General features: G+C 48.2%; 1 protein-coding gene across 2 annotated transcripts in view; it reads left to right on the top strand.

Annotated features, from left to right (window-relative positions):
* Window positions 1–24887, top strand: part of DPYSL2 (dihydropyrimidinase like 2) — a 144161-nt gene that overhangs the window by 93146 nt on the left and 26128 nt on the right. For both annotated transcript variants that reach the window (XM_051974153.1, XM_051974154.1), the window contains exons 4-8: window positions 8662–8826; window positions 10897–10958; window positions 12506–12586; window positions 13090–13158; window positions 22756–22876. In XM_051974153.1, coding sequence (XP_051830113.1) covers window positions 8662–8826; window positions 10897–10958; window positions 12506–12586; window positions 13090–13158; window positions 22756–22876 — 498 coding nt within the window. The remainder of the gene's footprint in view (window positions 1–8661; window positions 8827–10896; window positions 10959–12505; window positions 12587–13089; window positions 13159–22755; window positions 22877–24887) is intronic.

The raw sequence follows: 24887 nt of genomic DNA, 5'->3' as shown, positions 1-24887 counted from the left end.
CTCTATTTCTGCATCTGTAAAATGAGGGGGTTGCAATAAATGGCCTCTCAGGTCCCTTCCAGCTCTAGATATATGAACCTATGATACTGGCTCTCTAGAAGAAGAGAGAGAAAACTAGGCAGTCTCTTTATGAGGATTCCTTTCCTTAATACTCTTAGACTCCAGTTTCTGGGCTTGGCCAGTGGTTTTATTTGACTGGCTGGAATTGATAATGGTAGAGTTGGTTTGATTGTGCAGACAGAACATGAAGGTCAGTGTAATGACTTCTCAGCTGGACTGGCTGTTTCCTTAAATTACCCATTTTAGGAGAGGAGCCTCGGCTGAGAGGGCTGGCATCTCTAGTTGGATGTCATCCATCTCTACTTTTGCTTCCCTTCTTCTTTACTTTTCCAAGGCTCTTTTTCTTTTTTCATCTTCCCCTTTCTTATCCCCTTCCTCTTTCTTTCCTCCTTCTCCACTTCCTTCACTTATGCAATCTGATTTCTTCCACATGTGTGCTGGTTGAATCCCAAGTTATATGAGGGAACATCCTTATATAGAATATAGGAGTCACTACCTTCCCTTCTTCTTTTCCCTTCCTATTCCCCATTCCAGCTATTGGATTCTTGTGAGAAGACTGTGCAGGATCAGATTTGTGGACTTGGTGAAAGGAGGCTTAGGAAGGCCTCTTTATTCCTGGGGTATGGGATCTTATTTCATGTACGAAAACTCAAGAGAATAGTGTTCAGCCTGTTGGGAGATTTGGGCTCATTACCCAAGGAATGGCCTCGAATGAGAAGAAAGGGGAAAGATGGGTAAATGGTGATTTGTCTCTTGGAAGGAATCAGATGCATAATATCCTTCTGTTATCGCATCTCGTTAGCCCTTCTTTTTTTGGTTCAATAATCAGTTATTCAACAAATAATTTAATAAGCATCTACCATTTGTCAGGCTCTGTGCTAATCACTGAGGCTACAAAAACAAAGGAAAAAAAGCATTCTCTTGCCTTAGGGAGCTTGGGGGAGACCAGAAGTTTGAATGTACATATATAAGTAGAAAATTCATTTAATGTTGACCACCCACAATCTTGGAAAGCTTCATGTAATAGAGTACATGCGTGAAAATTTTAAAGGACTTCTCCTGCAGCAATTTTGTTAAGTAGGTGATATTAGTTCCCATTTTTACACATGAGGAAACTAATGTGAGTTGCTCAGCCACAAAACTAGTAATCAACGGAGGCAAGCTTTGGAGCCGGGCTTTCGGAATCAAAATCTATCCCGCACTCCAATCTACTTCAGGTAGTAGGTCCCTTACTGAAGTCCCCCATTCAAACTCCATTTTTACTTCAAGGCAACAAATTTCTGGGAAGATTTCATGGCCTTCATGTTGCCCACAGATGTGCCAGAGGGACCCCGCCACTCTTTCTAAGTCTGGTTTCAATGATTCAAGGGAAAGACTTCTGTTCATAGTTTAGTTCGTCACTCTTGAAGGATTTACACATTATAAATGACTCTTCATCGCTCTCTCCAGATCCCATCAGCCTCGCCTTTGATCTGAAGTGCCAGCAGGCCTGCTGGGCATGGGCTGCCCCAATCCTCAAAGAAAGAACATTTTATGAGGTGCTGAAGTTTTAATGCAACCCCTAACTAGCACCCCAAGTTGATTTGCATTATTCAAGCTGGATCCTCTTTGCCATCTTCCCACTGTGCTAGGATCATTAGTTGACTCCCTAGGGAGAGCTCCCATGTGTTTTGCATGATCGGTTTCTTAGCCTAATTGAAAAGGATACAGAAATTGGAATTGGGTACTATTAATAGAAATGCTAGGAAGCTGGTCACTAGTGGTCCTTCCAAATGAAACGGAGCACTTAGCCAAGGCCGAGCGTGGTGGACAATTAGAAAATGCTTTGTGTGCTTAGCACCGTATAAAAAGTCACGTTTTCCCCAAGAAGACATTGGGAGATGGGAATTTTTTGGCCTTGGACATCATTGAACTTGTAAAAAGGTATTGTTGTCTCTTGATTAAAGTAACAGGATCATAGATAGAACTGACTAGTACCTTAGAGAGGATTCTTTCCAGCCTTCTCATTTTATAAAAGAGGACCATATGGGGAATTTACTTGTCCAAGAGCTTCTAAACAGTTGAACGTCCTCTGGATCAATGTTTTCCATTGTAGAGTTGACTTTCCAACTGGTAAATTACTGGAGAATAAATTATTTCCAGAAAAATTGGTTACCTTCATTATAGTGTATTTTCATTAATATTAATGTGAAAAGGTTGCCTGAAGAGTTAATGAGTCTTCCCTTAACCTCAGTTCCTTCATTTGTAAAATGGGAAAATAATAGCACCTACTTCGTATTATTATTGCGAGGAACAAATGATATAGTGATTGTAAACTCTTTGTGAACATTTAAGTACTACATAATTAGTAGATAATAGTGATAATAATAAAAGGTGCGGAGATACTAGAATCTCAGCTAGAAGAAACCTCAGGATGAACTCATTGATCCTGGACAAGCAGTTAAAAAACCTTTTCTGGAAGACCCCCAGAGGGGACACTCACTACCCTTTCCACTTTTTTTTTTAGAATTAATTTTTTTAATTGAAAAAAATTGATTTTCTGTCCCTCTCCCATTGATAAAAAAGAAAACAAAAAGAAACCTAATAATAAATGTGCATAATCAAGTGGTAACAAATACTCATATTTGGCATGACCAAAAAATGTGTCTTCTTCTGTACTTGGAGTTCATCACTTCTCTGTCCGGACATGGGTAAGAATCTTGCTTGATCAAAATCTTTAAAGCTTTCAAATTTACCTTTATAGTGTTGATATTATATTTTATTTTTAAAACTTTATTTATTTTTATTTGTAATTTATTTTCTAGTGTTGATATTTTTTATTTTTACAATTTTATTTACTTGAATTTTTTTTTTTTACAATGTTGGTATTTTACAGCTTTTTCTCTCGGTTCTGTTTATTTGACTCTTATCAGTTCATACATCTTATCCCGGGTTTTGCCAACCCCATCCCCTTCAGCATTTCTTCCAACACAATAGTGTTCCATCGCCTTTTATATCATAATTTGTTTGTCCGTCCCCCAATTGATGGACCCGCCTTAGTTTCCTGTTCTTTGTTGCTACAAAAAGAGCTGCTATAAATATTTCTGTGCATTTGAGTCTGTCTTTCTTTGATGTCTCTGGAATATAGGCCTACTGGGGACACCTCTGAGCCAAAGGTTGACGGACATTTTAGCCCATTCCATTTTTGGATAACTGTAATAATTAGGAAGTTTTCCCCAACATCATCTACATTGAGTTTTTTTTTTTTAAATAACTTCTACTCACTGTCCCTATTTCTGAGCCTTTCTGGGACTAAGGAGAAGTCTAATAGTCCTTTCCTTTGACAGCCTTTCACATATATGTATGTGTATTGTGCTTTCTCCTTGAAAAAGAATTTAAATTTTCATTTCAATGGAATCCTTCTTCCACTCTGGGGCAGGGGCCCGCTTCTGTTTTATTCATTACAAACTTTGATGGTTCCGAGAGCTGGGCCGGGGACCAAAGGCCTTTCTGTCCCCCACAAAGCCTTCACCCATCGCCTCTACGGCTGTATAATGTTTCAGGGCTGGCCGAGTGCCAGCTCTCACAAAGGAAAACCACCCAGATAAGCCAACAGTGTTCGTGTTGTCTCCCTTTGGATGCCGGCTTGGTTTTAATCTCTAGCTGATTAATTTGCCCCAGAAGAAAGAGAGAGAGACAGACTCACAATCTACTTACATGCACACTGGAGTGGAGAGCAGGTGGTAATGACCGCCGGAGTGAGTGAGGGGCTGGCGATGGGGAGCCCCGATAGACTGGCGTCCTGGGAATGGAACTGAACGTTGTCTGTGCTGGTGAATCAGACTTTTGTCCAGCTGGGACAGCGTGGGGAAGGCTGTGCTGAGCCTGGGAAAAGGAGGGGCTTGGCTGGGAGTGGGGCTCTGGGGTCCAAGCTGTGGTGATTCAGGGCTGGGGGAGATGGAGGCAGCACAGGGGGTAAGGATGCTGATTTAAGGCCTGGAGAATCTAAGTTCAAGTCTTATTTATTGGGCAAATCTCTTAGCTTTTCTGAGATTTCTGGGTCCTTTGTAAACTGAGCAAATGAGGTGGAAAGGCAAAGGTTTGAATTTGAAGTGCGTGAATTTTTAATAATTGTATTTCCATGTAATCACTTTCCTTTGTAATCAATTAACAAAAATCAATTTCCTCTCCTTCCTCCTTTTGGAATAAAAAGAAAAATAAAAAACAGTTGCACAGTCAGGTAATATTTTATTTATTTAAAAATGTGATTTTGAGAAACCGCGCCTACATTTCAGCCGATCTCTGCTGTTCTAGCTCATGCTTCTCTGTGTTCTAGCTTCCGTCTCTTCTCTACAAACAGGTCCCCACCTCCTGATACATTTTGTTTTTAAACTTTACATTTTTACAATTTAATTTTTTTTTTGTTGAAATCTTTTGGTTTGACGTCAAGTTCATTTCTGATTCTCTCTCCCCTCCCCTGTCCAGTGAGCATCCCTTGTAACGGAGAATACCAAAAAAATTGGGGAAAAGCAGAGTAGGCCAAGCCAGTCAGTTTTGTCAGCTGAGACTGCCAGTCTGTGTACCATTCTATTCCCGTAGACCCCTCACCACGGCCACAAAAAGTGGGAAGCTTTTTTTCGCTTCTCTATGGCCAAAATTGGATATTATAATTACAAAGTATTCTGATAGATTTATCAGATGTTAGATGTTTTTTTCAAGTGGCTGTTCAGTGATCGTCTGTTTTCATGAGCTAGAAATATTTCCAGTGGGACATCTCAGCTGAAATTCCACTGATTAGTTCTTAGGACATCGAGTCCCAGCTCTGGAACTGGACGGGATCATCTAGTTCAACCTTGTCATATTACAGATAAAAAAGACTGAAACTCAGATAAGTCACATGGGCTAGCAGAACTGAGACCTGATCCCAGGCTTTTTGTTCACTTTGAATTTCACATCTGACCCTTGATGGGGAGCTGGAAGGGACCTTTCAAGGCTTCCAGACAAAGGAGCGTAGATTTGGGACCCTTCAAGTTTCAACCCTTTTTTTTTACAGGTGGGTAAATCAAGACCCAAAGAATTAGAGTGTCTTGCCCAATAGGGAAAGTTGGTAGGAAATAAGCATTTATTTAGAGCTGACTCTTCCAGCACTTTGCTCAATACTTTTATAAATCTAGTCTCATTTGATCCTCAGAACAACCCTGAAATATAGGTGCTATTATTATTCCAAGTTTAAAGTTGAGACAGTTGAGGCAAACAGATTAAGTGACTTGACCAGGATCACACAGAAATAGAAGAGATTTGAATTCAGATCCTCCAACTCCAGTCAGTGCTCTTCCATTATCTTTTGGCTCCAAATTGAATCCTAGTCTTCTGTTTGTAATGGGTTTATAATCTTTGGGAAATATGAGTGTCTTTGGAAAGCCTTTTTTCCCTTCTTTTTTTCTTTTTAACAAGAACTTACTCTGCCTTTATTTCCAGGTAGTTCCTAGAGATAAGCACTTCCAAGACATTACCTTAAATATCTAAATGCTCTGGGATTGCTTCCCAGCTCTCTTATAAACTCACTCTTCCAGGGAATTTCTCTTCATTTCTAAACACCAATCTTCAAAGGACTTGTTTCTAGCTGCCAGCTTGACAGCTCCTCCTGAAGAGAGGTTTTCCCCTGCGGCCTCAGGAACTGAGTTTTTTCTTATTCCCAATAAAAGTCTGTGTGTCCTTGGGGGAGGGGGAGAGAGAGAGAGAGAGAGAGAGAGAGAGAGAGAGAGAGAGAGAGAGAGAGAGAGAGAGAGAGAGAGAGAGAGAGAGAGAAAGAGGCACAGAGAGAAAAAAAAAGAGAGAGAAAAGAGAGAGAAACAGAGAGACAGAGATAGAGACAGAGAGAGACAGAGAGAGAAAAAGAAAAAGAGAAAAAAGAGAGAGAAACAGGGAGAGAGAGACAGAGAGAGAGACAGAGAGACAGAGAGAGAGAGAGACAGACAGAGAGACAGAGAGAGAGATCTGCTTAGTTAGCCCCAGGGCTGTGCATCCTGTCCCAGCCCTTCCCAGGGTCATCTCAAAGCTGGGGATTCTCCATCCAGTGGAGAAGATCAGAGGACATTCTGTCCTTCCCCTTTCAGGCCCTTTTCTCCCAAGAGGACATCAGGAAAGCAACACTGTGGGAAAACATGTGGGAGCTTCTCAGAAACTTGTTCCTGAATGTCTTCAGTATTGAATTTCCAGAAGTCGGGGAAAGAGACGCTTTTATGAAGTTCTCAAACTTCAGATCCTTTCAGGAAACCTGTTTTTTAATGGGTAGAGTTAAAGCTCACGTTTTTCACTTAAGACCTAAATTCACCCTCTGAAAATTATTGCTGTAGAATATCAGATTAAAGGCAGTGTTTGTCGTGGTCAGAGAGCTTGCCTCAGAGCCAAGAAGTCTGAGGTTCAAGACCCATCTCTTCCACAGGCAGATAGATTGTGTGACCCTAGTCACTAAATACTCTGAGCCACTCTGAGCCTATTATTAGAGAAAAAGGTGACCTGCTGGCTTCTGCAAGGCTTCTTATCTGGGAGTTCACAGGTCTAATCCCCTGCCCTCAGCCTTCTCTGTGGTTGGAGTCTCCACCTTCCTTCAAGACTCAACACGTGGCTCCCTCTTCTTCATGACCCTTTGTTGGTGTCAACCCAGGATCCTTGGGGAAAACTGATCTTTCTCTGCTCAGATCTGCTCTGATCATTCTTAGCCCATGGCCTGGGTCTCTTTTCAGTCCTCCCACTCTCCTGAGAGAATAACTGACATTTCTAGAGCACTTTAAAGTGGTCCCAGGACTATCCATACATTATCTTCCCATTTGATCCTCACAACTTACTGGTAAGATTGGCAGTTTATATTCTTGGTCCCATTTCACATATGGAGAAAAGGACACGAGAAGGATCACATAGCTAGGAAATCCCATATTTGGGCCACAAGCATCCTAGGGTTCTGGACCTTAGATCCAGAGCTCATCTTGTCCAGTCCTCCTCATTTTCTGTTGAGGAAAATGAGACTAGAAAAGATATAGTCATAGATCCCATAGTCAGGAGATGGCAGACATAGGACTTGAAAACAGGTCCTTTGAGTCTTGTTCCTGTTCTCTTCCTGGACCACATCATCCCTTCCCTTGTGTCAGAACCTGTGGTGATTATATCTTCCCTTCTTTGACATGTAACCTTCTTGAGGGCAGGATCTCTACTGGATCTCTTTTTGCATCCCCAATATGAACACCTACATCACCAGTTAGGTACTCAATATTTATTTTTTCAGCATTTATTTATTTTATTTTTTAATTTGTGGAATAAAACAAGCAATTCCATAACAGCAAAATAAAAAGACAGTTGCATATGGAATAAATATTGACTTCCATCCTTGGTTAGAATCATTTTCTGGTTATCTTGCAGGCTCTCTCTGAGCTCGGTTGCAGGGAAGCCTCCTACCTTGTCCCTCCCCTGGCTGGCTTCTGGTGGGATGATGTGGAGATGGAGAGACAGAGACTCTGCCACTTGGTACCCGTGGAGTTCTTGTTAAATTATTTGAATTCTTTATACCTCAGTTTCCTCATTGGTAAAAAGGGGTGGGGAGAAAGAAGAAGGAAGAGCTGAATCCATGAAGGATTCAGAGGCAATGCTGTTCGGCAGATAGATCCCTGAATCTGGAGTCCGAGAATCAGAAACTGTCTGGCCCAACTCCTCCATTTTACAGAGGAGAAAACTGAGGCATGTGACATTTTCCAGAGAGGATTAAAGGATTATTGGACATTTCATCCAGACCACAGGGCCATACTTTCTACTCTGCCAGGCAGAACCCGAGGAAAATAAAATTAGGAAATGTTAAAAAATATAAACACCAGTGCAGCACAACATAGATCATGTTAATTTGTGGTTTTCTAAGTCAATTTGTCGTCTGCATGGATATTAAGCGCCTGAGGCAGAACTTGAAGCCAGATCCTTCTGATGCTGAGCCCAGCGCTTTTTGTTGTAGTGGAGACTACGTGGTTTGGGTGGCTGCCGAGTTCCAGCTTTCAGATTCTGAGATTTTCTGTGTAACAGCAGACACGATGTGGGAGCGGCTTTTGAAATGCTTCGAGTTCTTCAGATGAAAGCTCCCACAGAAATACAGAGTCATATTATGCTGTTGAAACTGGAGTGGGGGCGAGTCGCTTACTCCCTCCTGCCTTATCAGAGCCAGGGAAAGGGGATAGGTAGGGAACTCTCAAGGCGACCATTCTCCGTGGCCCCTCGCCCAGTTCAGCATCTTAAAGCATCTCGCTCGTGTTGGGAGGTGAATGTTCTAAAACCAGAGATGGGATTGTGTGGCCGGTCACTCGACACTCATGCTGTGTCTAAGGAAACCTTGTCCGGGGAGTTTCCCGAGGCCTAAGTTTTCATGGGTCTTGAATCGGGAAACCGGATCCGCGTCTTTCCCACGCAGTTTCACCCGTAAACTTTTGTAGCCGAGTTCTGATTTCACCGCGCATCCTTCGTCATCAGGCTGGACTCCTGGAGACCAGCCAGAGGGAGCGCCATCTTGGTTTGGTCGTTCTAATTGTGAGCGGCGACAAGAACGTACTCTTTCAGTAATGGCCGTGATCGTTTGCTTCTTTTCAGTCGATCATGTTGTTCCTGAACCCGGGACCAGCCTGCTGACGGCCTTCGACCAGTGGAGGGAATGGGCAGATAGCAAATCTTGCTGTGACTACTCACTGCACGTGGACATCACGGAATGGCATAAAGGGATCCAGGAGGAGATGGAAACCCTGGTGAAGGACCATGGTAGGTTGGCAGGGCCCCGTGGCCCTCGTGGAGAAGGCCCTACTTGGGCCTCTGTTCTTACTCATCATGATGGGTGATATGTTGGGTTCAATTCCACAAACATTTACTAATCGGTCAGTCAACAAGCATTTATTAAGCACCTACTGCAATCAGGGGCTGTGATTGGTAGGTCACAGTGATAAATTGGGGGTGTAGATACAAAGAAAGAAACGGTTCTTGCCCTCGGGGAGCTTACGTTTTACTCATTTGCTATATGCAGTCCGGGGTCCTAGGGATACAAGGCCCTCCAGATGTACCCAAATTGATGAATGAGTGCCCCATGTCTGCCAGATTAATGTGAGTAATTCCAGGGTAGGGGAAGATGGACTTGGGCTAGCAGGAAGACCTCTTGGAGGAGACTGAGCCGATCCTTGAATGATCTCCTTCAGTGTGCTCCTCTTGGATGCCCATTAGTGGTGGGATTGTGGCTTCTCCCCACTACACCACTGGCCTTCTTGTCCTCCAACTGCCGTTGTCCTTGGATTTTCCCATTGCCTCACCTTGCAGACTCAATCTCTCCTGAAAACATCTCCCATCCCCCCTTCTTTAGGCACAAAATCACCTCCCCGGGTCTGGCCCCACCTCTCGCCTGGGCTCTTGCATTGGCTTTCTAATTGGCCTCCTGGCTTCCCCATTATGTATCCCCATTCTATCCTCCCTACAGCCACCATATTGGTTTTTCCTATTATTTCCCCTCCCCCTCAAGAAACTTTAGTGATTCCCGTAACTTCTAGGATCAGATATAAGCTTTGGGCATTCCAAGCCCTTCACAAACTGGTTTCAGCCGCTTCCTCGGCTCTACTGCTTCCTCCCCCTCTCCACACCCGCTTTGATCCTTAGTCCTCCCATCACCCCTCAGTTCAGTGCTAGGAAGAGCCGGAGGAGGACGTTGCCTGCGAAGTGCTTTGTAAGCCCTAAACACTGTCTTTCCTAGAAGCTTTTGTATTTCCTGGGGATGTCATGCTGTCCAAGCTTGACTCAGACCTCCGTTACTTACATTCCTGGGACACAACTCAAGGATTTTCCCAAGGCCAAATGAGAAGATTCTGGTAGAGGAAGCGGAGGGACGTTAGCACCCATGAAAGGGTGCTTTTATGCTCCTTAGTTCTTAGCTAGAGCTGCAGTCGGAGGAGTGTCTGGTGAATATTTGAGTAAATGTTTAACTACTTGCTCTCAGGGAAAAATGTATGTATGGCCCAACTTTCATGTTTAAGTTAAGCATTATTAACATTTTCTCCATCACTTTCCCAAGTTTAGACAATCAACAAAATGATAAACAAAGACCAGATTTGCAATGTTTGCCCATTTTCAGGGTATAAACATTTGCAATGGAGATTTAACAATCAGCTTTTGGGGTCTAGAATAATTGGCTTTCCCACAGCCTTCAGTCATGTCCTTACATGCTGCGGTGACACGGACAAGTGAACTGATTCTGATCATATCAGAGCAAATTCTCTTCCTGAGCTGATATTTTTTAGAGGCATTTCTTTAAGAAAGTTCAAGGCAGCTTAATGGCAATGTGGATAGAGTGGGAGGTGAGTCAGGAAGATCTGAGTTCAAGTCTTGCCTCAGATACTATGTCTTTGTGAACCTGGACAAGTCTCTTCCTTTCTCATCCTTACTATTCCTTCCATAAAATGGGGATAATAAAAGTACCTAATCCTGGGGTTTTTGTGAGGGTCAAATGTGATAAAATGCAAAAACCTCAAAATGCTAAAGAAATATTAATCAGTGTTATTAGGTATTGGGAAAGGAAGAGAACATAAAAAAATAAAAATAAAAACTTAAAAATCAAGTAAATTGAGTAAAATTGAAGGAAAAAAAAAGAATCGGTGTGGATTGGCCGAAAGGAGGGAGGCCAGATCCTGGAAGAAGAGCAGCTTGGACTTGGTCAGTCAGTCAGCAAAGCCTTGGTGCTCTTTGGAGGCAGCACGCCTTCCCAAATCCTTCTCCCACTGAGGACAGGTTCCTTTGCCCCTCTGCCTTATTTGGTTGGTCTGACAGCTTCTTTCTCCTCTCTCTGTTCACCAGGCGTCAACTCCTTCTTAGTGTACATGGCCTTCAAAGATCGCTTCCAGCTCACAGATTCTCAGGTAGGAGTTATGGCCTTGTCTCCAAAGGGACTTGGCAATGTGTGACCTTTCTTTCTTTTTCTCCTTCCCTTTCTCCTCCCCTTCCTCCTCCCCTTTTCCTTTCCCTTCCTTTTCCTTCTCTTCATTTAAGCTATGTGACTATGGACCCTTGATTTCGCCTTTACCAGCCTCAGTTTCCTGGTGTGTAAAACCAGGGGCTGGACTACAGAATCATGGAACACGGAGTTAGAAGGGATCTCAGTGGCCATCCAGGCCAGTCCACGTCCCCCGAAAGTGTTCATGATGGCGCCCATCATGGGTTTCCCGCCCCTCTGGTTGAAGATGTCTCCTCTGCCTGAGACGGCCGGTTCCCTCTTGCACTCCTCTTCCTTTTGTCCTGAGATCCAGTCTCGGTTGGCTTCCATTTTCAGCTCCCAACCTGCCTTCCAGTGCTGTCTCCTGGAGCCAGAAGGTCTAGAATCCCTTTTACAGAACAGCCTTAAAGTGTTCATTGTTCCTCCTCTTCGCTCCCCCAAGTCTTTTCTTGTTCTGGCCAGAGGGTCCCGGTTCCCTTACCCAAACTTCACGTGGCCCGGGCCCCCTCCGGCCCCCTCACCGTGCCTCTTATCCTCCTTTGGACATTGGCCATTGCTGTGGGGCCCTGACCAGAGCTGGGCCTGGTGCTCCCCCCGATGTCAGCCTGAAGGGCTTCTCAGGGACCTTTTCATCTCCATTCCATGAACATGATTTCTTGGGGACCTTTTTGTCTCCATCCCATGAACGTGTTTTCTCAGGGACCTTTTCCTCTCCATCCTATAAAGGTGTTTTGTCAGGGACCTTTTCGTCTCCATCCCATGAACGTGTTTTCTCGAAGATCTTTTCCTCTCCATCCTATGAAGATGTTTTTTGTCTCCATCCCATGAACATGTTTTCTCAGGGACCTTTTCCTCTCCATCCTATAAAGGTGTTTTCTCAGGGACTTTTTCGTCTCCATCCCACGAACGTGTTTTCTCAGGGACCTTTTCCTCTCCATCCTATAAAGGTGTTTTCTCAGGGACCTTTCTGTCTCCATCCCATGAACGTGTTTTCTGTCTGTTGTGTGCTTCTGGGACAGCGCCGGCCTCCTGGACCTGGAAGGGTTTTGCTTTGTTCATGATGTTTTCTCCATTTTCCCAGGGCGTCCTTAGGGTTTCCCTGAGTGAGCCTGAAACAGCAGAGTAATTCAGCAACTTTTGGGTCCCCTTCCAGGATTTTCTAGGTTATGCTGCCTCTGAAATGCTGAGTGGCCGCCTGCGAGAACCCTGCCCCATAAATGTCTCTGAGGGCTTGGAAGGAGACTTAAAGAGGCAGGGGAAGCCGTGTGGTGCAGGGGGAAGCACTGACACGGCAGCGACAGGATCTGAGTTCAAATCCTGGCCCTCCCTTTTATATGTCCAAGTGCCCAGATCATTCCATTGCCCGGTGCCTCAGGGCGCTCATCTGTAAAGCAGAGGCGGTCCTTCCAGCGGAAAAGCTGCGATTTGGGAGGGGGCGCCTGCCCGGCCACTAACGGAGTCACTCTCTTCCAGATCTACGAAGTCCTGAGCGTGATCCGGGACATCGGCGCCATCGCCCAGGTCCATGCTGAAAATGGCGACATCATCGCGGAGGTAACGTCTCCTTCTGAGCCCCCAAATGGAGGGGGTCGGGCCTAGGGACGCCGGCCCTGCCGGGAACAAAGCAGACAATGGTGGCCGTTGGGCATTGCCCCGGCCTGGCACGCCGGTAAATCCCGTGGGCTCTCCGGAGACCTCAGTGGTCCCTCTCTGCCTACGGGGGATCATTCCTCAACGGCTGCCGGGCCCCTGGCTCTGGTGGGGGTCCATCCCTCTTGGGACAAGCCTGGATCTTTGGCCTTGGGGCTCCAGGACCAGGACCATGTCCCTTCTCAGCCTCCCCGGAGGTCTCAGACACATGGGCGACCATAACTCCCAGACCCCCCTCAGCGTGCCCTGGGTGCAGGGTCCCCACTGCCTCTCATGGCTCTTTGCCGACGTCCCTGGGGGATCCAGCGTGCCTAAAACCTGCCCCTCGGGCTTGCCACCCATCCCTGGCGTGTTTCCCCAACTAGTGGTACTTAAACATTTTTCTTTTTCTTTCCCCAACATCGCAGGAGCAGCAGAGGATCCTGGACCTTGGAATCACCGGCCCTGAGGGACACGTCCTGAGCCGGCCTGAAGAGGTGAATGCTTGCCCACGTGTCTCCCTCGTGGGCTGGGCAGGGGGTGCTTGGGGAGGACATGGACGGGCAGCCCCCGGCCTAGAGGAGCGGCCCCCGGCCTGGAGGGACAGCCCGTTCTGGGCCAGTCCTGGACCCTCCTTGAGGTTCCCAGCTTGCAGTGTAGGGGAGGAACAGAGCCCAGTGCTGTAGCTTTTTGGTTGTCACTCTCATAGCCCTCGTTATAGGAAGTGGAGACCAAAGAAATGAGGTTGCTTGCCCAGGAGTGAAGCCCAGGTGCCTGCATCAGTCAGTCAGTCTAGCATCTATTGAGTGCTTACTGTGTGCTAGGCAGTGTAACCTCTGGCAGCGACCTCAGAGGTTAGAGATCCATCCCTGCTTATTGAAAGAGGGAGAAGGATTCCATTTTAGACACAAGAAGCAAGCACCTGAAGGTGGCAGAGGGCACAAGTGTGGGCAAGGGCCTAAAGATGGCAGAGACAAATGTGTGGGCAAGGGTCTAAAGATGGCAGGGGGCACAAGCATGGTAAGGTCTAAAGGTGGCAGGGGGCACAAGCGTGGACAAGGGCCTAATGGTGGCAGGGACACATGTGTGGGCAAGGGCCTAAAGGTGGCGGGGGCACAAGTGTGGGCAAGGGCCTAAAGGGGGAGAGGGTAGGATAAAGGAAGTGACGGAGTTTGGCTGGAATGTAGAACATTTGATGGGGTGTAGGAGAGAAGGATGGAGGAGGAGGATGGTGGATTGGACAACTGGACTGGAGTGGGGTCTCCCCATTTTACAGATGAGGAAACTGAGGAAGGTATAAGGCAGGCCCAAGCAACTCATTCTTCTAGCAAGCTTCTGGCCATCTTCTCTCTTCCCCCCATAATCTGAAGTCTCCTGCTCAGTCAGTCTTCTACTTACCTCTGATCATGTCGCTCCCTTATGTTAAAACCTTCCACGGTCTCTTTCTGATTTTATGATAAACCCCAGAGTCCCTGGCTTGTCCTTCAAGGGCCGCCACAATCTGGTCCCAGCTAATCTTTCTACCTTGCCTCCCGCTCCTTCCCTCTGTATTCTCCTTTGTTCTAGCCAGTGGCTTATGAACTTCCCTCAGTCGCCCAAGGGGAAGGAAAAGGAATAAGCGTTTATTTTTATTTTTTTCTTAGTAATAGCTTTTTATTCCCAGAATGCATGCAAAGATAGTTCTTAACATTCATCCGTGCAAAATTTTCTGTTCTATCTTTTTCTCCCTCCCTCCCCTTCTCCCCCCCAGATAGATAGTAAGTAATCCAATATAGCTTAAACACGTACAATTCTTCTAAATATACTTCCACATTTATTATCTTGCACAAGAAAAATCAGCTCAAAAGGGAAAAAAATTAGAAAGGAAAAGAAACAAGCAAATAACAACAAAAAGTGGAAATAATATTTGGGATCTCCAGATCATTTATTAAGTGCTTACTGTATATGTGGCTAAGCAATTTGCAAAGAAGTCTCATTTGCTCCTCACAGCAACTGTGGAGGCTAGGTGCCATTATTATGCCCATTTTACAGAGGAGGAAGCTGAGGCAGATAGTGGTGAAGGGACTTGCCCAGAATTACAGAGCTACTAAGTATCTAAAGCTGGATTTGAACTCGGGCCCATATAAGGCTTTCTTTCTCTTGGCTCCTTTACTCTGCTTCAAATGACAGAGTTCTAGACCTGGAAGTGTTATCTTGTGGCTGAGGAAATATAGGTCCAAGGAGATCAATCAGTCAGGCATTTATTAAGCGCTTACTGTGTGCTGGACACAACGTTGGGGCCCTAGTTCTAGAGGTGGCCGTCTCTGTCCAGAGGTGGGGAATCTGTCTCTCGATGCTGCATGATGCCAGATCCCAGACGTCTCCTCTCTGGGAGGGAACTGAGAGTGAAGGCAGCGTCAGTCTGCCCGTGGCCGTGTTGGGGGGCTCCTGATGGTCCTGCTCAGGACCCCCGTCCCAGACCCACCTGCTGGCCGTCTGACCTCCTCGGAGGTTCCCCCGGGGGAGAGCTCACAGAGACTGCGACTGGCTCCTTGCAGCTTCCCTCCCTGGTCCTGCCACGCAGACCAAGCCTGACCTGCTGCACTGACTGGGACCGTCCATTCCCCTGGAGACTGTTGTCTTCGTACTTTCGGGGCAGGATGGGAAGAACAGGGGAAAGAAGGCAGGAGGGAGAGGGGCTGGAGCCGTCTGTGAGTTCTCAGAGGGAGGAGTCTCCTCACAGGCTCGTATCCAGAATTCTGGCTCTAAACCTGCAGGGACCAGCGGTTCAATCACCTCATTTTACAGAACGGGAAACTGAGGCCCAGAGAAGTGAAGGGACTTTCTGAGGTTCCTCAGAGGCAGGATGGCAAAGTTTTCTCCCCAAACCCTTCCCTCTTCTCCACCTATCAATGGACAAGCTTTCATTAACTACCTGGGCTGCCATTCATACAGAGACAAAATCTTTCCTGCCCTCGGGATGTTTCTATAGAACGGTTCTCAGCCCAAGACTTTAGCTTGAGACCGGAGGGTCCCGCGTTGCCGGCGGGGGCACGGCCGCCTCGTTTCATTTGAAAAGCCGAGCTCTTGTCTGGCCCCGGTTTGCTAGCGGATGGGGATTGTGGAGGAGGTCCGAGGAGCCGGGGCCATCTTGTTCCTGTTAAAAACAAGAGCAGGAACAGATGTGGCCATGGGAGCACAGCTGCGTGGCCCATAGTGCAGTCCCCGGAGACAATTTGTAGGGCCCAAGCCTTTTGTTGAATGTTCCAAGCCTTCCCGGTGGCTCTGCGCCCTGCTGCCCTTCCCCTTTGCACGAGGGCTCCAGATTGCTGCCCAGATAGCGCTGGATATGTTCTGAATAATTTAGGTTTTCTAGATATTGCTGCGGCTCCCCTGCAGAGAGAGAGGTTCCTTTTAGCCTTCTTCCTTAAATGTTTCCCTTAAAAAAGAGGAAAAAACCCCCAAAATGATGTTCTGATAGGGAATAATTTAGTGTTTTCTAGATATTGTTGGGGCTCCCCTGCAGAGGGGGGTTCCTTTTAGCCTTCTTCCTCAAATGTTTCCCTTAAAAAAGGGAAAAAAAAAAAAAAAAAATGTTCTGACAGGGAATAATTTAGTGTTTTCTAGATATTGTTGGGGCTCCCCTGCAGAGGGGGGTTCCTTTTAGCCTTCTTCCTCAAATGTTTCCCTTAGAAAAGGGGAAAAAAAAACAAAAAAATGTTCTGACAGGGAATAATTTAGTGTTTTCTAGATATTGCTGGGGCTCCCCTGCAGAGGGGTTTCTTTTAGCCTTCTTCCTTAAATGTTTCCCTTAAAAAAGGGGAACCCCCCCCCAAATGATGTTCTGACAGGGAATAATTTAGTGTTTTCTAGATATTGCTGTCCTCCTGCCCCTGCAGAGAGAGAGGTTCCTTTTAGCCTTCTTTCTTAAATGTTTCCCTTAAAAAAGAGGAAAAAACCCCCAAAATGATGTTCTGACAGGGAATAATTTAGTGTTTTCTAGATATCGCTGCCCCCCTGCCCCTGCAGAGAGAGGGGTTCTTTTAGCCTTTTTCCTCAAATGTTTCCCTTAAAAAAGGGAAAAAAAACAAAAAAAAAATGATGTTCTGACAGGGGGGAATAATATGTTTTTTAGATATTGCTGCCCCCCCCCCCTGCAGAGAGAGGGGTTTCTTTTAGCCTTCTTCCTCATATGTTTCCCTTAAAAAAAAAGGAAAAAAGAAAAACCAAAAAATGATGTTCCGACAGAGGGGAATAATGTTTTCTAGATATTGCTGGGACTCCCCATGAGAGAGGAGTTCATTTTAGCCTTCTTCCTCAACTGTTTCCCTTAAAAAAAGAAAAAAAAAAAAGAGGATGTTCTAACAGAGGGGAATCATTTAATGTTTTTTAGATATCGCTGGGCTCCCCTGCAGAGAGCGGTTCTTTTTAGCCTTCTTCCTCAAAATTTTTCCTTAAAAAAAGAGGAAAAAAAGGATGTTCTAACAGAGGGGAATAATTTAGTGTTTATTTGGATAAAGTGAGACCATATTCAGAGCCTCAGGAAAATTCTCTCCCTGATTGAAGCTGTCATCTTGAGCGTTTCCCAGAAGCTCTAGCGGTGGATTCAGTTGGCCTCCTCAGGGGCTTGGCTGATTCGGGAAAACCAGTCGGGGTGGGAAGCACGGAAGAAGGAAGCCCTCTCTTGTTTGCTTTGTGGGCTTAGAGAGTCCGGTTTCGAATCGGAAAGAGAGCTCCAAGATCCGCCATCCTTAGAAATGCGTCCCAAGCGACCCGGGTCCCACGTTTGGCAGAGCCCTCAGTCACTGGAAGGACTGGAGTTTGAGAGCTAGCTGCCCGATGGCCAGGGGATTACCTGGTGGTGGCTCGCCCATCGTGGCAGGCCTTTGTGTAGGAGCTGGATGACTACTTGGAGGGTCCAAGGCCTCTTGGCCGGAGCCAGATTGATACTCTGAGACTCTGGTGTTTGCTAAGTTATTACTATCTTTGAATCTAGTGAAGAGTATTTATTATGCATTCGTTTAACCAACGAGCATTTATTCAGCACCATTCAACAAGCATTTATTAAGCACTTACTGTATACCTGGCACTCATAGGCAAACCCAGTCTCTGCCTGTAAGGAGCTTCCATTCTAATATTATGTGGCAGGAAGTACACTGAACCTGGTGATAAAAAGGCTAAAAGTTTTAGCTTATACTCTATTGGGAGGGTGGAGACCCTGATAATGAAAATCTATCATTTTTCTTCTCCCTGACCCCATTACAAACAGGTGGAGTCTAACAAGACCTGTTCCCATACTGGCTATGTTAAAAAACACAAAAAGTCTCAGTCTTTGCCCCAAATCGGTCACTTCTGTTTCAGGAAAGTTTTGGGGCTTTATTTGCCCTAGTTTTATGGTTTAGAGAAGACTGGACTTGGAATTAGGATATCTGGGTTCAAATACTGACATTGTGTCCCGCCTTCTCCATTGCCTCATCTGTAAAATGGGTTGCTTCTAGAGAAGAGCATCGTTAAGCCTTGAGTGGAAGTGGGAGCCGTCATTGAGACGCCGTAACGATGTTGTCGTGCTGTTCAAACATTGTCTCGGGGCTGGACGTGTTACAGATGAGGAGACAGAAGCTGGGGGTGATGGGAAGAGAGTGTTCGAGGCCCCAGCATTAGAACTGGATCGTGTGGTCCAACTGGGAGGCAGTGTGGGGCAGTGGCGAGAGTCAGGAAAGAATGGGGTCCAAATCTGTGATCCCCAGGAAGTCAGTAATTTCTTAGAGGCTCAACTTTTTCATCTGTGAAGTGGGTATGACGGTACTTATGACAGCTCTTTCCTCAGCTTGCTGTGGAGCTGCGATGAGAAGGATCCAGCAAGTGCTCTGCAGGGGTTAAGGGCTGAGCGTCTGTTTGTAGGTCTACCCCCAGTTCTTCCTGAGGTCTGAGGGGGAAGTCGTCGCTGAGTTGGGGAGGAGGGTCCCAGACTTTCCCAGAAGAGCCGGCTTCTGGATGGGTCTTTAAATGAGGAAGAGCATTGGGGCCGATGGGGGAGCGAGACTCAGAGCCAGGAGAGCGGAGCCGCCCGAGCACCGAGTAATTGGAGATAAGAACTTGAGAACTCTTGGACCCCATTGTTTCCAGTCTAAGGCCGGCCGCTCTGAGGCCCCACGTTTCCCTGTGAGAGGCCCGAGGAGGGAGGGGGCCCCGAGAACCCTGGAGGAGGCCGAGCTGAACCGGCCCATTCAGAGCTAAGTTACTTGGGTGGGAGCTGGGGCCGGGGGGGAGGGGGAGGGCTGCTGCCGACAGCGGGAGGAAAAGCCGGATCCGGCGGCCGGCACGACGTTCGTGGGCTCCAGAACCAGAGCTGGCAGGCGGCGGGAGGAGGACCTCAGACACTTGGTAGCTGCGTCGCCCTGGGCACGTCACTTAGCTCTGTGTGCCTCAGTTTCCTCTCTGTGAAATGAGCTGGAAAAGGAACCCTTCCAGTGCCTGAAGACCCCACTGAGGTTAACTACAAAAACGAGAGAATTCAGGGTCAACCCCTTCTCCCCCATCCCCTTCCCTTTACAGAGGAACAAAAAAGCTCAGAGAGGGGACAGCGCCAGAGGTCACGGTTAGAGCTGAACTTGGAATCAAGCCCTGAGTTCAAATCCAGTCCTCGACACTTCCTTTATTCTCTCTTTCTTAATAAAGTGGAGATAACGATGTTGGAGTTGTCCCCCATCCCCTTCCCATTATAGATGAACAAAAAAGAGAGGGGAAAACATGAGAAGTCACTGTAAGAGCTGAACTTGGAATCAAGCCCTGAGTTCAAATCCAGCCCCAGAGAGAATAAAGGATTCTCTCTTCCTTAGTAAAGTGGAGACAATGGTGTCTGGAGTTCCCTCCTGCTAGGGCTGCCGTGAGACTTGGGCCACTGATGGAAGTTTGGAAGCTCTGCCGGAAGGAACCTCAACGTCTGCTAATGAAACCCCTCCTCCTGCAGGAGAGACTCGGGGTGGAGTCCTTTGCCCGAGGATTCAGCAGTGCTAAGGCAGGCGTCCAGGGGAGGGCCGCGGGGGCCTTCGAATGCTCTAATCAGTGACATCTAGAACACTTTCACCTCCACCCTGACACGGAACAAGGAGGAACAGTCGGCCTTTTGACAGAATCAGGATTCAGAGGTTCCTTATGTACTGGAGCATTGGACCGAACGCGCTGATGGTTCCGTAGTTTAGGGCAAGTCTTCCACTTGGGTGAAAAAAGTCACTTTTACAAGTACAAGTCAGGGGTGTCAGGAGCACTGCTTGGAAAGCAAAGCCCGCCCCTCTGGGCCCCTCTCTACCCCCACTGTCTTCTCCTGGACAGGCTGGCGATCCTCAGGGTCCCACGATGGCTTTTTTAAACCCCAGGGCGTCGGTCCCACGTTGAACGTAGCACAGTGGGACTCGTTCCTGCCCTTCTGCGAACACTACACTTTGGCTAATGCAGCGTGAGCTGGCTTTGGAGTATCTGCTTGACCCGTTGCCCTCTTGATCGTGTTGACCACGTGGTCCATTAAAATCTCCAGTCTTTTTTCCCTTCCCTGGGGTGTGGCCACGTTTCCCCACTGCACACTTTTGCAGCTTTTGGTTCCTTTGAACCAGACGGCGGGGCTCTCCCGTTATCTTTATCCATCACCTTTCATCGACTTTGGCCCGCTTTTCAGCCTTCGGAGCTCTCGTGGGTCCCGATTCCGTCGCCTGGGATGCTCATTGCCCCCCCAGCTTTGGGTCGTCTGAAAGCTTAATGCACCGATAATTAATCCTCCCAGATCCTCGCCCCGTCGGCTTCCCGGTTTGGCGACCTTGTGTCATACACAACGGGAAGCCGAACGGGAAGGAAATCATCTTGAACCTATCGAGCCAGAGCGCCATCGGCAGAATCCCCGGGTACGAACTCCGGGCCGGGCTACCGGAAAATCTCATTAGGATGCGGTCTCTCAGACGATGTGGATGTAATACGGGTCACAGCGGGCCCCGTGGAAGGCGGCGACTCTCCCCAGGAGAAACCCGATCCAAACTCCATTAGCCGTGGCCAGCGGGAAGGGAAATGGGAAAGGAAAAGGGCGCACCCGGCTCGGTAACGATGCCTTGGGAAAAGCCCAGGCCCAGGAACTGGCAAAGAGACGCGGATTAAAATAGTGTCGGGATTGGGCCCCGCGTACCTCAAAGTGGCAAAGAAACTCTGCGTGGGAAGGCTTGTGGAGCCTCACACTCAAGTGCACAAGCAGGCACACTCACCCTTGTGCACACTCACAAGTGCACACACACTCACAAGTACACACACACTCACAAATACACAAGCACTCATACAAGCACTCACACTCACCCTTGTGCACACTCACAAGTGCACACACACTCACAAGTACACAAGCACTCATACAAGCGCACACACTCACCCTTGTGCACACTCACAGGTGCACACACACTCACAAGTACACAAGCACTCACACTCACCCTTGTGCACACTCACAAGTGCACACACTCACAAATACACAAGCACTCATACAAGTGCACACAAACACTCACTCACACAAGCACTGACACCCTTGTGCACACTCACAAGTGCACAAGTGCACACACACTCACAAATACACAAGCACTCATACAAGTGCACACAAACACTCACTCACACAAGCACTGACACTCACCCTTGTGCACACTCACAAGTGCACACACACTCACAAATACACAAGCACTCATACAAGTGCACACAAACACTCACACAAGCACTCACACTTACCCTTGTGCACACTCACAAGTGCACTCACTCACACAAGTGCACAGAAGCACACTCACCTACACACACACACACACACTCATGTGCACACAAGTGCACTCCCTCAGTGCCTCCCACTGGAATTCTCAGCTAGGTGAATATTTTAGGAGAGCCATCTCCAAGAATGCAGCAAAAGTGAGGAAAATAATCGTAACCTTTGATATTTATATCCCAGTGTGAGCTGTGATGGTCAGATTGCAAGGAGTTCGAATCCTCGGCGGTGGGCCAACGGGGATGAGTCCTGGCCCATCCGCACGGCCCTGCCCCGCCCTCCCTCTCCCCGGGACTCGGTGTTCGTGGTCCGGGAGGTTCTGCCTCCGACAGGAGCCGAGGCCCGGCCGAAGGCTGTCGAGCGAGCGTCGGTTTTGGAGAGTCCGGTTTCCTCCTTCCGTTTTCTGAGCCTCGGTGAATGAGGCGGGTTGGACGAGGCGTCTGTGAGGGGCTGTGGGAAACCCCGCGGGTCTGATTCTCCTGCAGCGTCCCCAACGGGCCGGGCGGCCTTCAGGGCTGGAGCTCTCTCGGGAGAGGAGACCGTCTGCGCTCCCCACGATTTTGTGCCTGGCTTGGGGAGGAGGGGAGGGCCGGGGCGCAGCCCGTGAGCTGGCGGATGGGGTGAATGAAAAGTCACTTGGGGAAGCTCGGACACTGGGGGGAGGCAGGAAAGGCCAGGGGTGCTGTCCCGCAGTGCAGGAAGCTCGGGGTGCTGCAGGACACGTGGGGAGCCATTTGTGCAAAGGTGCAGAGGGCGGAGGTGAAACGCGGATGGGAAATGGTGGAGCAGGAGCCCAGGGAAGCTTAAAGTTACCACAAGGGGAGGAGGTGCGGAAGGCCTAACTGCGGGGCTGGTTGGTATATTGTCCTAGAGGGATCGGGCGCCTCGCCTCGGGAAGCCTGAGCTCAAATACGGCTCCCGACACTCACTGGTTGTGTGATCCTGGGCAGGTCACTTCACCCCATTTGCCTCAGTTTTCTCATCTGTAAAATGAGCTGGAGAAGGAAAGGGCCAACCGCTCCAGTGTCCCTGCCAGGAAAACTCCAGTGGGGTCGCAGAGTCGGGCACGAGTGAACAGCAGAATCCTGCGGGTGATAGGGAGCTATAGAAGGTTTTTCAAGGGAGTTAAATGGTTAGATCTGAGTTTTAGCAATGTTGGGTAGGGAAAGCTCTTCAAAAGGGGACTCCTCATCGTGTTACTTGCATGTCCTACAGATCCTAGCAGTGTCCGGGGGGGGGGCCGAAGGAGGGAGGAGCCTAGCAGTGTCTGGGGGGGCAGTGCTGAACAAGGGAGCCTGGGCGCAGTTTTGGGGGCTCACACGTGGGTGTCGCCTTGCAGGTGGAGGCCGAGGCTGTGAACCGGGCGATCACCATCGCCAACCAGACCAACTGCCCGCTGTACGTCACGAAGGTGATGAGCAAAAGCGCCGCCGAGGTCATCGCCCAGGCCCGGAAGAAGGGTGAGTGGCCCGCAGCGCGGGCAGCCCGGGGCGGGGCCCCTTCCAGGCGCTCCTCCAAGCCGGCTACTTTTATCTCGCTCCAGCATTAACCTAATTACGGCGACCGAGGCTCGGGTTACCCCTTTGCCCGCTCCCAGGGCCCGCTTGGCATCCGAAGTCCCCACGCTGCCCAGAGTGGAGTGAGCCCTCTCCTCCCTCCCCGTGCCGGGCTTGGAGCCTCCCCTGCACACGGCGCCGCGTCCGGCTGCTCGAGGGGCTCCTCTGGGACCCCGACTTCTCCCCCAGGCCCGGGGCCTCCTCTGCGATGAGGCTGGAGGGGAAGGAGTGAGGAGGCCGCTCCCATCCTCAGTCAGGGCCGGGCAGCGTGTGTCCCTTGGTCTTCAGGGGGCTCCAGGACCAGGGGTTGGGGCCCTGGGCTGGAGGTCGGGAAGACCTGGTCCAGACCCTTCCTCAGCTACTTCCTAGCAGCTTAATCCTCATTAAGTCACTAAAGGTCCCAATGCCTCAGTTTCCTCATCTCTCAGATGAGCCAGCTAGACTCTGGGGCCCCCAAGGTCCCTCCTGGGGTCCCATGAGATGCTCTTTTATTTCTGAAAACTCCATTTCCTAAGTTACTGCAGAGGAGGCGTGGTAGAAAGGGCCTGGAGGGTCAGAGGCCCTGGGCCGGTGGCCAAGCGACCCTCCCTCTGGCGCTGATGTTTTGAAAGATAAAGTGAAGGGTTGGGCCCTCGTAAGGTACCATCCAGCCCTGAATCTGGGGTCCTAAGAGGGAAGAGATGGGGTTCCTGTCCTCTCGCTCACACTGCTAGGCTACATTAGCTTGGGCAAGTAACAAATTCTCCAGGACTCAGCCTTGCTAGTCTGTAGAATGGGGATAAAAATACTTGCCCTACCTATCTTACTGAGATATAGTGGGAAAAAAATTGATTTGTAAATTGTGAAATTCTTCTTCTTCCTCCCTCCTTTTGTTCCTTTTCCCTCCCTCTTTCCCTCCCTCCCTTCTTTCCCTTCCTTCCCTTCTTTCCTTCCTTCCTTCCTTCCTTCCTTCCTTCCTTCCTTCCTTCCTTCCTTCCTTCCTTCCTTCCTTCCTTCCTTCCTTCCTTCCTTCCTTCCTTCCTCCTTCCTTCCTTCCTTCCTTCCTTCTTCCTTCTTTTTTTCTCTATTCATCCCTCCTTCTTTCTTTCTTATTCATCTTCTTTTCTTTCTCTTTCTTTCTTCCTTTTTTCCCTCCTTCTCCTAAGTAAGATCCAGGTTCTTCACTTTTAATTCACCAAACAATTACTGAGTTCCTACCCTGTTCCAGACAGATCCAAGGATCCCAAATACAAAACCACAGTTCCCTTCTTCACAGAGCTTCCATTTTCCCGGTGGCAGAGCTGATGTGCTGCCCGATGCTTTTGTGTCAGAGTCTGACACACATATGACAGCCATCCAGTAAATGCTTCTTGGATTTACAGAATCAAAGAATCATGGATTAGAATGGAAGGGGCCTCACCAGTGATCTGATGAAGTGCCATCTTTTTCTGGGGGAGGAAACGGAGGCCTGCAGAGGCTGAGTTGCTCAGAGTCCAAGAGATAGTTCTGGTTTTGACTCTAGATCCCTTGAGTCCGGTTCCATCCTTCCTACCGCACTCTCTCCCACCCAAGTCATTGCACTCTCATCTATAAAATGGGAGTGATTTTTTAATATCCTGTTTAACTTGTGGAAGACTTGGACCGTATCTTCTTGGAGTTCAGTTCTTTCTTGCATTGCTCAGACTCTTGACCCTCCAATGATGTTCATGTCCACTGAAACCTTTTCCTTTTACGTGCTACCCAGCTGCTCCTAGCAGCTATTTCAATTTTTCTGTGGCCTGAAGCCCCGGGACCTTGGTCCATCATTCCCTTTCCCATGCATCTTCTCTCCTTCTTCATTGGCTCCTTCTTTTCTGTCTACAAACACGCGCAGGTCTCCCTAATCCTAAAAAAAAATCTTCTTTCACCTTAGTCCTTGATTTCAGCTTTCTAGCTT

This window comes from Antechinus flavipes, chromosome 2, assembly GCF_016432865.1.
Source record: "Antechinus flavipes isolate AdamAnt ecotype Samford, QLD, Australia chromosome 2, AdamAnt_v2, whole genome shotgun sequence".
Taxonomy (NCBI): domain Eukaryota; kingdom Metazoa; phylum Chordata; class Mammalia; order Dasyuromorphia; family Dasyuridae; genus Antechinus; species Antechinus flavipes.
Note: the sequence above shows the minus strand (reverse complement) of the source record. Positions and strands in the feature narration are given on the sequence as shown.